At 51.3% G+C, this 14,327-nt stretch overlaps 1 protein-coding gene across 5 annotated transcripts in view; it reads left to right on the forward strand.

The window, feature by feature from the left end:
* Nucleotides 1-1,284: 1,284 nt before the first annotated feature.
* Nucleotides 1,285-14,327, forward strand: part of ZBTB17 (zinc finger and BTB domain containing 17) — a 40,499-nt gene continuing 27,456 nt past the window's right edge. The window contains exons 1-3 of one of the 5 annotated variants that reach the window (XM_073601486.1): nucleotides 1,285-1,408; nucleotides 2,709-2,915; nucleotides 10,913-11,104. In XM_073601486.1, the coding sequence (XP_073457587.1) occupies nucleotides 1,378-1,408; nucleotides 2,709-2,915; nucleotides 10,913-11,104 (430 nt within the window). In that variant the 5' untranslated portion in view covers nucleotides 1,285-1,377. Of the gene's footprint in view, nucleotides 1,470-2,708; nucleotides 2,916-10,912; nucleotides 11,105-14,327 lie in introns of all 5 variants that reach the window. The other 4 variants (XM_073601484.1, XM_073601485.1, XM_073601487.1 and 1 more) reach the window with 4 other exon arrangements.

The raw sequence follows: 14,327 nt of genomic DNA on the forward strand, positions 1-14,327 counted from the left end.
GTGGGGGAGGGAAGGCTCATTGATGGAGGTGGGGGAGGGAAGACTCATTGATAGAGGTGGGGAGGGAAGGCTCGTTGATGGAGGTGGGGAGGGAAGACTCATTGGTGGAGGTGGGGGAGGGAAGGCTCATTGATGGAGGTGGGGGAGGGAAGGTTCATTGATGGAGGTGGGGAGGGAAGGCTCATTTATGGAGGTGGGGAGGGAAGGCTCATTTATGGAGGTGGGGAAGGAAGGCTCATTGATGGAGGTAGGGAGGAGGGAAGGCTCGTTGGTGGAGGAGGGAAGGATTGTGATGGAGGCGGGGGCGGGAAGTCTCATTGATGGAGGTAGGGAGGGAAGGTTCATTGATGGAGGTGGGGAGGGAAGGCTCATTGATGGAGGCGGGGGCGGGAAGTCTCATTGATGGAGGTGGGGGGAGGGAAGGCTCATTGATGGAGGTGGGGAAGGAAGGCTCATTGATGGAGGTGGGGAAGGAAGGCTCATTGATGGAGGTGGGGAGGGAAGGTTCATTGATGGAGGTGGGATAGGGAAGACTCGTTGATGGAGGTGGGGGAGGGAAAGCTATTTGATGGAGGTGGAGCTCAGATTGCTGATAAAGATAATGTTGGTTCTGATAGAAAGGTGTCAGAATACACAGTGTATCGCAGTTTGTTGTGTATGGAGCGGTGTATCGGCAGAGCGGTCAGGGTGTCCATGCTGACCCGTGTCCACAGCCTAAAGCTCTTACGATAGTCATGTTGGCATCAGAACTGGATTACAGAGCAATGTAAGAAGGTGGACTGGGCAGATGAATGAGGTTTTCTTTTACATCATGTGGATAGCCGGGTGGGTCACTTACCTGGGGAAGAGATGGCACCAGGATGCATTATGGGAAGAAGCTTGGGGGGGGAATTGTTCTACTGGGAAATCTTGGCTCCTCCATTAATTGGGTACTGGACATCAACATCTCCAAAAGAACATCATGTCATGAACTGCCTCAGAGATTGGGATTCTGGAGTTGGGACCCTTGGTAGTGATTTATCTATGGAGCCCCATCTAATTGGATCCCTGCTGAAGTGTGACTTCCCTCCCCATGATGTGAAAATGCCACGCCCCTAAACACACCCTCCTCTCTATCACACCCCTATAAACTCCCAATATGAGGGTCCTAATACCACTCCCCTATACTGACCTTATTAATAGTGTCTGAGTGTTAACTCCTGGACCCACACAGACCCTGTATGGGCAGACACCCCTGAGCAACATGGCCGAGCCGGGATCAGCGCACAGATGACGTTCTCTGGCAGTGAGTGACGCACCAGGAAGCGCACTGTCATCAGCGTCTCCGACTTCCGCCCTCTTCCAAGATGGCGGCGCCCTTTGTCCGGTTGTAGCTGAATGAGGAGCCACCGCCGCTCCGGGATGGCAGGTACCGGGACCGGTACTTCCGGTGGGGGACATGGTGACGTCACAGCTCGCTGCTTCACTCTGTATATTGTACACCCTCCGTATTACGCCCCATTCCTCTGTGCAACACCCTGTCTGTCCATATTACACCCCAATACCTGTACATAACACCCCATCTCTGTACATAACACCCGAATCCTCTGTATAACACCCAACGTCTCTCTATTATTACCCTCTACCCCTGTATAACACTCAGTTTATGTATCTAATACCCCATGTCTCTTATTACCCCTCTCTCTGTATTACCCCCATCTATATACCCCCTCTCTGTATTACCCCCCCCCCTATATACCCTCTCTCTGTATTACCCCCTTATATACCCCCTCTCTCTGTAATACCCCCCCCCCTATATACCCTCTCTCTGTATTACCCCCCCTATATACCCTCTCTCTGTATTACCCCCTTATATACCCCCTCTCTGTATTACCCCCCATCTATATCCCCCTCTCTCTGTATTACACCCTCATCTATATATCATCTCTGGGTTACCCCCCCATATACACTCTCTCTCTGTATTACCCCCCCATATACCCCCTCTCTGTATTACCCCCCCATCTATATCCCTCTCTCTGTATTACCCCCTATATACCCTCTCTCTGTATTACCCCATCTATATCCCTCTCTCTGTATTACCCCCCCCCCCATCTATATCCCTCTCTCTGTATTACCCCATCTATATCCCTCTCTCTGTATTACCCCATCTATATCCCTCTCTCTGTATTACCCCCCATCTATATCCCTCTCTCTGTATTACCCCCTCATCTATATACCCTCTCTCTCTGTATTACCCCCTATATACCCTCTCTCTCGGTGTTACCCCTATATACCCTCTCTCTGTATTACCCCCCCATCTATATACCCTCTCTCTGTATTACCCCCTTATATACCCCCCTTATATACCCCCTCTCTCTGTATTACCCCCTTATATACCCTCTCTCTCTGTATTACCCCCATCTATATACCCCCTCTGGGTTACCCCCCCATATACCCTCTCTCTGTATTACCCCTCATCTATGTCCCCCTCTGTCTGTATTACCCCCATCTATATGCCCTCTCTCTGGACTACACCCTCATCTATATACCCCTCTCTCTGTATGTTACCCCCAACTATATACCCCCCCCCCATCTATATAACCTCTCAATTGTATTTACCCCCCCCCCCCCAAATTTCTGTTTATCCCCATCTCTGTGCTGGGAGGGGAGGAGTCTGGGGAAGTGGGAGGAGCTCTGGTCCCATAAGCTGACGCTCAGTCTCTTTGCAGCCATGGATTTCCCGCAGCACAGCCAGCTGGTCCTGGAGCAGCTCAATCAGCAGCGTCAGCTGGGCCTCCTGTGTGACTGCACCTTCGTGGTGGACGGCATCGACTTCAAGGCGCACAAAGCGGTGCTGGCGGCCTGCAGTCAGTACTTCCGCATGTTGTTCCTGGAGCAGAAGGACGTCGTCCACCTGGACATCAGCAACGCCGCCGGTCAGTCCCCTCCCCCCCCATTGTGTTCACCTATCCCCTCCCCTCCCCCTATCATCTTCACCTATCAGATGGTGTCTTCTTACAGGCAATCTGCAGGGGGGAGTGGTTAGATCCCCCGTTTATCATCTGTGTCCCTCATCCTTAATAGTTTACATAGTATACTTGTCGTCATAGTTACATAGTAGGTGAGGTTAAAAAAAGACACAAGTCCATCAAGTCCAACCTATGTGTGTGATTATATGTCATATTACATTGTATATCCCTGTATGTTGTGGTCATTCAGGTGATTATCTAATAGTTTCTTGAAGCTATCAATGCTCCCCGCTGAGACCACCGCCTGTGGAAGGGAATTCCACATCCTTGCCGCTCTTACAGTAAAGAACCCTCTACGTAGTTTAAGGTTAAACCTCTTTTCTACTAATTGTAATGAGTGGCCACGAGTCTTATTAAACTCTCTTCTGCGAAAAAGTTTTATCCCTATTGTGGGGTCACCAGTCCGGTATTTGTATATTGTGGGGTCACCAGTCCGGTATTTATATATTGTGGGGTCACCAGTCCGGTATTTATATATTGTGGGGTCACCAGTCCAGTATTTGTATATTGTGGGGTCACCAGTCCGGTATTTGTATATTGTGGGGTCACCAGTCCGGTATTTATGTATTGTGGGGTCACCAGTCCGGTATTTATGTATTGTAGGGTCACCAGTCTGGTATTTATGTATTGTAGGGTCACCAGTCCGGTATTTATGTATTGTAGGGTCACCAGTCTGGTATTTATGTATTGTAGGGTCACCAGTCCGGTATTTATGTATTGTAGGGTCACCAGTCCAGTATTTATATATTGTGGGGTCACCAGTCCGGTATTTATATATTGTGGGGTCACCAGTCCGGTATTTATGTATTGTAGGGTCACCAGTCTGGTATTTATGTATTGTAGGGTCACCAGTCCGGTATTTATGTATTGTAGGGTCACCAGTCCAGTATTTATATATTGTGGGGTCACCAGTCCGGTATTTGTATATTGTGGGGTCACCAGTCCGGTATTTATATATTGTGGGGTCACCAGTCCGGTATTTATATATTGTGGGGTCACCAGTCCGGTATTTATATATTGTGGGGTCACCAGTCCGGTATTTATATATTGAAATCATATCCCCTCTCAAGCGTCTCTTCTCCAGAGAGAATAAGTTCAGAGCTCACAACCTTTCCTCATAACTAAGATCCTCCAGACCCTTTATTAGCTTTGTTGCCCTTCTTTGTACTCGCTCCATTTCCAGTACGTCCCTCCTGAGGACTGGTGCCCAGAACTGGACAGCATACTCCAGGTGCGGCCGGACCAGAGTCTTGTAGAGCGGGAGAATTATCGTTTTATCTCTGGAGTTGATCCTTTTTAATGCCAATATTCTGTTTGCTTTATTAGCAGCAGCTTGGCATTGCATGTCATTGCTGAGCCTATCATCTACTAGGACCCCCAGGTCCTTTTCCATCCTAGATCCCCCCAGAGGTTCTCCCCCCAGTCTATAGATTGACTTCAGATTTTTACCACCCAAATACATTATTTTACATTTTTCTACATTGAACCTCATTTGCCATGTAGTCGCCCACCCCATTAATTTGTTCCGATCTTTTTGCAAGGTTTCCACATCCTGCGGAGAAGTTATTGCCCTGCTTAGCTTAGTATCGTCTGCAAATACAGAGATTGAACTGTTTATCCCATCCTCCAGATCGTTTATAAACAAATTAAATAGGATTGGTCCCAGCACAGAACCCTGGGGAACCCCACTACCCACCCCTGACCATTCTGAGTACTCCCCATTTATCACCACCCTCTGAACTCGCCCTTGTAGCCAGTTTTCAATCCATGTACTCACCCTATGGTCCATGACAACGGACCTTACTTTATACAGTACATGTTTATGGGGAACTGTGTCAAATGACTTTGTAAAATCCAAATACACCACGTCTACGGGCCTTCCTTTATCTAGATGGCAACTCACCTCCTCATAGGTTAGTAGATTGGTTTGGCAAGAACGATTCTTCATGAATCCACGCTGATTACTGCTAATGATATCATTCTTATTACTAAAATCTTGTATATAGTCCCTTATCATCCCCTCCAAGAGTTTACATACTATTGATGTTAGGCTGACTGGTCTGTAATTCCCAGGGATGTATTTTGGGCCCTTTTTAAATATTGGTGCTACATTGGCTTTTCTCCAATCAGCTGGTACCATTCCAGTCAGTAGACTGTCTGTAAATATTAGGAACAACGGTCTGGCAATCACTTGACTGAGTTCTCTAAGTACCCTCGGATGCAAGCCATCTGGTCCCGATGATTTATTAATGTTAAGTTTCTCAAGTCTAATTTTAATTCTGTCCTCTGTTAACCATGGAGGTGCTTCCTGTGTTGTGTCATGAGGATAAACACTGCAGTTTTGGTTACTGAAGCCCCCCAATTCACTTGTGAAGACTGAGGAGAAGAATAAATTCAATACCTTCGCCATCTCCCCATCCTTTGTAACCAGATGTCCTTCCTCATTCTTTATGGGGCCAATATGGTCTGTCCTCCCTTTTTTAGTGTTTACATACTTAAAGAATTTCTTGGGATCTTTTTTGCTCTCCTCCGCTATGTGTCTTTCATGTTCTATCTTAGCCGTCCTTATTGCACCCTTACATTTCTTGTTATAGTCTGAATGCTGATAATGATCCCTCAACCTTGTATTTTTTGAAGGCCTTCTCCTTTGCTTTTATATGCATTTTTACATTGGAGTTAAGCCATCCAGGATTTTTGTTCGCTCTTTTAAATTTATTACCCAATGGAATACATTGGCTAATGCCCTTATTTAATATGCTCTTAAAGCAAACCCATCTCTCCTCCGTATTCTTTGTTCCTAAAATTTTATCCCAATTTATGCCTTTTAGCAAGGTTTGTAGTTTAGGGAAGTTGGCTCTTTTGAAATTCAGTGTCTTTGTGTTCCCTTCATGTTTCCTATTTGTGTGATTTATACTGAAACTAATTGACCTGTGATCGCTGTTACCTAAATTGCCCCGTATTTCCACATCTGTGATCAGGTCTGTATTGTTGGTAATCAGTAGATCTAGTAATGTTTTATTTCTAGTTGGTGCGTCTACCATCTGACCCATAAAATTGTCCTGCAAGACATTAAGGAACTGGCGAGCCTTAAATGAATGCGCGGTTCCCTCCGCCCAGTCTATGTCTGGATAATTAAAATCCCCCCATTATGATAACACTTCCCATCCTTGCTGCTAATCCAATTTGTGATAGGAGATCCGTCTCCACTTCCTCCCTCAGGTTAGGGGGCCTATAGCATACTCCCAGTATTATTTTCCCCTTAGCTTCATCCCTTTGGAGCTCTACCCATAAAGATTCCACCTCCTCCCTAGCCCCCTCAGTGATGTCATCTCTCACATTCACTTGTACATTATTCTTGATATATAGGCATACCCCTCCCCCTTTTTTACCCTCTCTATCCTTGCGGTATAGGGTATACCCTTGAATGTTTGCCAGCCAATCATGAGAGCTGTTGAACCAGGTCTCTGAAATTCCCACAAAATCCAAATCTTCCTTGTACAACAGTATCTCTAGTTCACCCATCTTGTCCGCCATGCTCCTGGCATTAGTGAACATGCCACATAGTTTAGACCGGTCGCATATTGTCCTCGTATTGGGTGTTTCAAGATTGCAACTAGGACTTGCTACTATACTCACCTTGTGTTTTTGTGCTTTGGTTGACCTACCACTAATGCCCCCAATACTACCCTCTGGAATATCTTCCGCACTGACTATCTCTACCTCTGGACCCCCCCCAATCGCCTAATTTAAAAACCCCTCTAACTTTTTGGCCATCTTCGTTCCCAGCAGATCTGCACCCTCCTCATTTAGGTGCAGTCTGTCCCTTCTATAGTACCGGTTACCGACTGAGAAGTCGGCCCAGTCCTCCAGGAACCCAAACCCCTCCTTACTACACCAGCTCTTCAGCCACTTGTTTACTTCCCTAATCTCCCTCTGCCTCTCTGGTGTGGCTCGATGTACCGGTAGTATTCCTGAGAACACTACCTTGGAGGTCCTTTTCCTCAATTTAGCTCCTAAGTCCCTAAAATCGTTCTTTAGGACACTCCATCTGCCTCTGACTTTGTCATTGGTGCCAACGTGCACCATGACAGCCGGGTCTTCCCCAGCCCCTCCCAGTAATCTGTCCACAAGATCAGTGATGTGCCGAACCCGAGCGCCCGGTAGACAACATACTGTTCGGCGCTTCAGGTCTTGGTTACAGATTGCCCTCTCTGTCCTTCTAAGAATTGAGTCCCCTACCACCAGAATCTGTCTTTCCTTTCCCTTTGCTGCCCCCCCCACTCTCACTGGAGGAGTTCTTCCCCCGGCAGCTAGGAGAGTCCCTCATCTCCAGCAGTGCTGGTCCCTGACTGGTTTCACCAATGTCACTCAATGGAGCGTACTTATTGGGATGCTCCAGTCCTGAATCTGCCTCCCTGGCACTTCCCCCTCTACCCCTCCTGACTGTCACCCATCTACTCTCTGCTAGTGCCGGCACCTCTTTGTCTCCACCCGCCTCTGTGCTGGCCCCTGCCGGCACCTCTTTGTCTCCACCCCCCTCTGTGCTGGCCCCTGCCGACACCTTTGTCTCCACCCCCTCTGTGCTGGCCCCTGCCGACACCTCTTTGTCTCCACCCCCCTCTGTGCTGGCCCCTGCCGGCACCTCTTTGTCTCCACCCCCTCCTTGCTGGCCCCTGCCGACACCTCTTTGTCTCCACCCTCTCTGTGCTGGCCCCTGCCGGCACCTCTTTGTCTTCACCCCCCTCTGTGCTGGCCCCTGCCGACACCTTTGTCTCCACCCCCTCTGTGCTGGCCCCTGCCGACACCTCTTTGTCTCCACCCCTCTCTGTGCTGGCCCCTGCCTTCACCTCTTTGTCTCCACCCCCTCTGTGATGGCCCATGCCGACACCTCTTTGTCTCCACCCCCCTCTGTGCTGGCCCCTGCCTTCACCTGCCGTGTACGTTCCTGGCTCACCTTTAGTATGGAGGGACTTCTCAGTGCTGACAGTTGCTTCCCCAGATTCAGAACTTGGGTTGTCCTTAAGACAGGAAGTGCCAGGAAATCGTCACCATGTGATACAGCAAAAATCTGCAGGTTCTATCCGGTCATTATTTGAGACGTGGAGTGGTCTGTGAGGGGGGGGGGGGGAGGGGACTTAAAGCTGAACTCCCAGCGACATTTCAAAACAACCCTTGCAATGGGATGCCCCCTACACAGCGAGGGTTAAATGCTCATCTTTCTCTTTTACTCACAGTGTTTTGAATAAATTTTCATACCCCTTGAGATTTTCCACACTTTGTCATGTTACACCCAAAAACATAAATGTATTTTATTGGGATTTTATGTGATAGACCAACACAAAGTGTCACATAATTGTGAAGTGGAAGGAAAATGATAAATGATACAAATAAATATGTGAAAAGTGTGGGGGAGGGGGTCATTTGTATTCAGCCCCCTTTACTCTGATAACTAAAATCTAGTGGAACCAATTGCCTTCAGAAGTCACCTAATTAGTAAATAGAGTCCACCTGTGTGTCATTTAATCTCAGTATAAATACAGCTGTTCTGTGAAGCCCTCAGAGGTTTGTTAGAGAACCTTAGTGAACAAACAGCATCATGAAGGCCAAGGAACACACCAGACAGGTCAGGGATAAAGTTGTGGAGAAGTATAAAGCAGGGTTCGGTTATAAAAAAATCTCCCAAGCTTTGAACATCTCACGGAGCTCTGTTCAATCCATCATCGGAAAATGGAAAGAGTATGGCACAACTGCAAACCTACCAAGACATGGCCGTCCACCTAAACTGACCGGCCGGGCAAGGAGAGCATTCATCAGAGAAGAGCCAAGAGGTCCATGGTAACTCTGGAGGAGCTGCAGAGATCCACAGCTCAGGTGGGAGAATCTGTCCACAGGACAACTATTAGTCGTGTTCTCCACAAATCTGCCCTTTATGGAAGAGTGACAAGAAGAAAGACATTGGTGAAAGAAAGTCATAAGAAGTCCTGTTTGTAGTTTGTGAGAAGCCATGTGGGGGACACAGCAAACATGTGGAAGAAGGTGATCTGGTCAGAGGAGACCAACATTCAACTTTATGGCCTAAAAGTAAAACGCTATGTGTGGGGAAAACTAACACTGCACATCACCCTGAACACACCATCCCCACCGTGAAACATAGTGGTGGCAGCATCATGTGGTGGGGATGGTTTTCTTCAGCAGGGACAGGGAAGCTGGTCAGAGTTGATGGGAAGATGGATGGAGACAAATACAGGACAATCTTAGAAGAAAACCTGTTAGAGTCTACAAAAGACTTGAGACTGGGGGGGAGGTTCACCTTCCAGCAGGACAACGACCCAAAACATCCAGCCAGAGCTACAATGGAATGGTTTAGATCAAAGCATATTCATGTGTTAGAATGGCCCAGTCACAGTCCAGACCTAAATCACATTGAGAATCTGTGACAAGACTTGAAAATTGCTGTTCACAGACGCTCTCCATCCAATCTGACAGAGCTTGAGATATTTTACAAAGAAGAATGGGCAGAAATGTCCTCTCTAGATGTGCAAAGCTGGTAGAGACACCCCCAAAAAGACTTGTAGAGAAAGGGGGTTCTACAAAGTATTGACTCCGGGGGGCGCCATACAAATGCCCCCCCCCCCCACACTTTTCACATATTTATTTGTATCATTTATCATTTTCCTTCCACTTCACAATTATGTGTCACTTTGTGTTGGTCTATCACAGTGTGTTGGTCAATGTGCAGTGTTCCTATCACCATGGAGGAGGGTGACACCATTATCAGATACAATGTAACATTCTATGTATCCTGTCCGGGAACAGAAGAAGAATGATGTTCTTTTGTGTGCCGACTAAAAACAGACCGCAAATGTCAGTGTGATTGTGTGCGGTCCTCCCCTGTTGGTGTGCAGCCACCTTTTGCGGGTCCCCCCATATGTCGGTGTGCGTGTCCCCCCATATGTCGGTGTGCGGGTCCCCCCATATGTCGGTGTGCGGGTCCCCCCATATGTCGGTGTGCGTGTCCCCCCATATGTCGGTGTGCGGGTCCCCCCATATGTCGGTGTGCGGGTCCCCCCATATGTCGGTGTGTGGGTCCCCCCATATGTCGGTGTGCGGGTCCCCCCATATGTCGGTGTGCGGGTCCCCCCATATGTCGGTGTGCGGGTCCCCCCATATGTCGGTGTGCGTGTCCCCCCATATGTCGGTGTGCGTGTCCCCCCATATGTCGGTGTGCGTGTCCCCCCATATGTCGGTGTGCGGGTCCCCCCATATGTCGGTGTGCGGGTCCCCCCATATGTCGGCGTGCGGGTCCCCCCATATGTCGGCGTGCGGGTCCCCCCATATGTCGGCGTGCGGGTCCCCCCATATGTCGGCGTGCGGGTCCCCCCATATGTCGGCGTGCGGGTCCCCCCATATGTCGGCGTGCGGGTCCCCCCATATGTCGGCGTGCGGGTCCCCCCATATGTCGGCGTGCGGGTCCCCCCATATGTCGGCGTGCGGGTCCCCCCATATGTCGGCGTGCGGGTCCCCCCATATGTCGGCGTGCGGGTCCCCCCATATGTCGGCGTGCGGGTCCCCCCATATGTCGGCGTGCGGGTCCCCCCATATGTCGGCGTGCGGGTCCCCCCATATGTCGGCGTGCGGGTCCCCCCATATGTCGGCGTGCGGGTCCCCCCATATGTCGGCGTGCGGGTCCCCCCATATGTCGGCGTGCGGGTCCCCCCATATGTCGGCGTGCGGGTCCCCCCATATGTCGGCGTGCGGGTCCCCCCATATGTCGGCGTGCGGGTCCCCCCATATGTCGGCGTGCGGGTCCCCCCATATGTCAGTGTGCGTGTCCCCCCATGTCGGTGTGTGTTCACCTTTGTCAGTCTTCTCTCCTGCTGACTCTCTCCCCCTGTCTTTGCCAGGACTGGGCCAGGTTCTGGAGTTCATGTACACGGCCCGACTCCACCTGACCCGGGAGAATGTGGAGGACGTCCTGGCGGTGGCCGGCTTCCTGCAGATGCAAGAAATAGTCAATGCCTGCACGGCCCTGAAATCTCTAAGTATTGGTGCAGTACCGGCGACCCACAGCCTGGAGGCGCTCTCATCTCCGCAAGGTAATGTACTAATGTTGTAGGCTGCTTGTCCTGTACAAGTCCCATGTGTTTAGATAATGGGGACCTTTGCCCCCCGCAGCAGAGGGTGGCCATTCATATAATACCCACGGAGGGCGGCCATTCCCGGGTCCGCGGCTCCTCTCATCCATATAATACCCACAGAGGAGAGCGGTCATTCCCGGGTCCGGGGCTCCTCTCACCCATATAATACCCACAGAGGAGAGCGGTCATTCCCGGGTCCGGGGCTCCTCTCATCCATATAATACCCACAGAGGAGAGCGGTCATTCCCGGGTCCGGGGCTCCTCTCACCCATATAATACACACAGACGAGGGTGGTCATTCCTGGGTCCGCGGCTCCTCTCACCCATATAATACCCACAGAGGAGAGCGGTCATTCCCAGGTCTGGGGCTCCTCTCATCCATATAATACCCACAGAGGAGAGCGGTCATTCCCGGGTCCGGGGCTCCTCTCATCCATATAATACCCACAGAGGAGAGCGGTCATTCCTGGGTCCGGGGCTCCTCTCATCCATATAATACCCACAGAGGAGAGCGGTCATTCCCGGGTCCGGGGCTCCTCTCATCCATATAATACCCACAGAGGAGAGCGGTCATTCCCGGGTCCGGGGCTCCTCTCATCCATATAATACCCACAGAGGAGAGCGGTCATTCCCGGGTCCGGGGCTCCTCTCATCCATATAATACCCACAGAGGAGAGCGGTCATTACCGGGTCCGGGGCTCCTCTCATTCATATAATACCCACAGAGGAGAGCGGTCATTCCCGGGTCCTGGGCTCCTCTCATCCATATAATACCCACAGAGGAGAGCGGTCATTCCCGGGTCCGGGGCTCCTCTCATCCATATAATACCCACAGAGGAGAGCGGTCATTCCCGGGTCCGGGGCTCCTCTCATTCATATAATACCCACAGAGGAGAGCGGTCATTCCCGGGTCCGCGGCTCCTCTCATTCATATAATACCCACAGAGGAGAGCGGTCATTCCCGGGTCCGGGGCTCCTCTCATTCATATAATACCCACAGAGGAGAGCGGTCATTCCCGGGTCCGGGGCTCCTCTCACCCATATAATACCCACAGAGGAGAGCGGTCATTCCTGGGTCCGCGGCTCCTCTCATCCATATAATACCCACAGAGGAGAGCGGTCATTCCCGGGTCCGCGGCTCCTCTCACCCATATAATACCCACAGAGGAGAGCGGTCATTCCTGGGTCCGCGGCTCCTCTCATCCATATAATACCCACAGAGGAGAGCGGTCATTCCCGGGTCCGGGGCTCCTCTCATCCATATAATACCCACAGAGGAGAGCGGTCATTCCCGGGTCCGGGGCTCCTCTCACCCATATAATACACACAGACGAGGGTGGTCATTCCCGGGTCCGCGGCTCCTCTCATTCATATAATACCCATAGAGGAGGGTTGTCATTCCTGGGTCCGGGGCTCCTCTCACCCATATAATACCCACAGAGGAGGGTGGTCATTCCCAGGTCTGGGGCTCCTCTCATCCATATAATACCCACAGAGGAGAGCGGTCATTCCCAGGTCTGGGGCTCCTCTCATCCATATAATACCCACAGAGGAGAGCGGTCATTCCCGGGTCCGGGGCTCCTCTCATCCATATAATACCCACAGAGGAGAGCGGTCATTCCCAGGTCCGGGGCTCCTCTCACCCATATAATACCCACAGAGGAGGGTGGTCATTCCCAGGTCTGGGGCTCCTCTCATCCATATAATACCCACAGAGGAGAGCGGTCATTCCCAGGTCTGGGGCTCCTCTCATCCATATAATACCCACAGAGGAGAGCGGTCATTCCCGGGTCCAGGGCTCCTCTCATCCATATAATACCCACAGAGGAGAGCGGTCATTCCCGGGTCCGGGGCTCCTCTCATCCATATAATACCCACAGAGGAGAGCGGTCATTCCTGGGTCCGGGGCTCCTCTCATCCATATAATACCCACAGAGGAGAGCGGTCATTCCCGGGTCTGGGGCTCCTCTCATCCATATAATACCCACAGAGGAGAGCGGTCATTCCCGGGTCCGGGGCTCCTCTCATCCATATAATACCCACAGAGGAGAGCGGTCATTCCTGGGTCCGGGGCTCCTCTCATCCATATAATACCCACAGAGGAGAGCGGTCATTCCCGGGTCCGGGGCTCCTCTCATCCATATAATACCCACAGAGGAGAGCGGTCATTCCTGGGTCCGGGGCTCCTCTCACCCATATAATACCCACAGAGGAGGATGGTCATTCCCGGGTCCGGGGCTCCTCTCATTCATATAATACCCATAGAGGAGGGTTGTCATTCCTGGGTCCGGGGCTCCTCTCACCCATATAATACCCACAGAGGAGGGTGGTCATTCCCGGGTCTGGGGCTCCTCTCACCCATATAATACCCACAGAGGAGGATGGTCATTCCCGGGTCCGCGGCTCCTCTCATTCATATAATACCCACAGAGGAGAGCGGTCATTCCCGGGTCCGGGGCTCCTCTCATCCATATAATACCCACAGAGGAGAGCGGTCATTACCGGGTCCGGGGCTCCTCTCATTCATATAATACCCACAGAGGAGAGCGGTCATTCCCGGGTCCGGGGCTCCTCTCATCCATATAATACCCACAGAGGAGAGCGGTCATTACCGGGTCCGGGGCTCCTCTCACCCATATAATACCCACAGAGGAGAGCGGTCATTCCCGGGTCCGGGGCTCCTCTCATTCATATAATACACACAGACGAGGGTGGTCATTCCCGGGTCCGCGGCTCCTCTCATTCATATAATACCCACAGAGGAGAGCGGTCATTCCCGGGTCCGGGGCTCCTCTCATTCATATAATACCCACAGAGGAGAGCGGTCATTCCCGGGTCCGGGGCTCCTCTCACCCATATAATACCCACAGAGGAGAGCGGTCATTCCTGGGTCCGCGGCTCCTCTCATCCATATAATACCCACAGAGGAGAGCGGTCATTCCCGGGTCCGGGGCTCCTCTCACCCATATAATACCCACAGAGGAGAGCGGTCATTCCTGGGTCCGCGGCTCCTCTCATCCATATAATACCCACAGAGGAGGGCGGCCATTCCCGGGTCCGGGGCTCCTCTCACCCATATAATACCCACAGAGGAGAGCGGTCATTCCCGGGTCCGGGGCTCCTCTCACCCATATAATACACACAGACGAGGGTGGTCATTCCCGGGTCCGCGGCTCCTCTC

The sequence above is a fragment of the Aquarana catesbeiana genome, linkage group LG10 (genome assembly GCF_042186555.1).
Source record: "Aquarana catesbeiana isolate 2022-GZ linkage group LG10, ASM4218655v1, whole genome shotgun sequence".
NCBI classification, from domain to species: domain Eukaryota; kingdom Metazoa; phylum Chordata; class Amphibia; order Anura; family Ranidae; genus Aquarana; species Aquarana catesbeiana.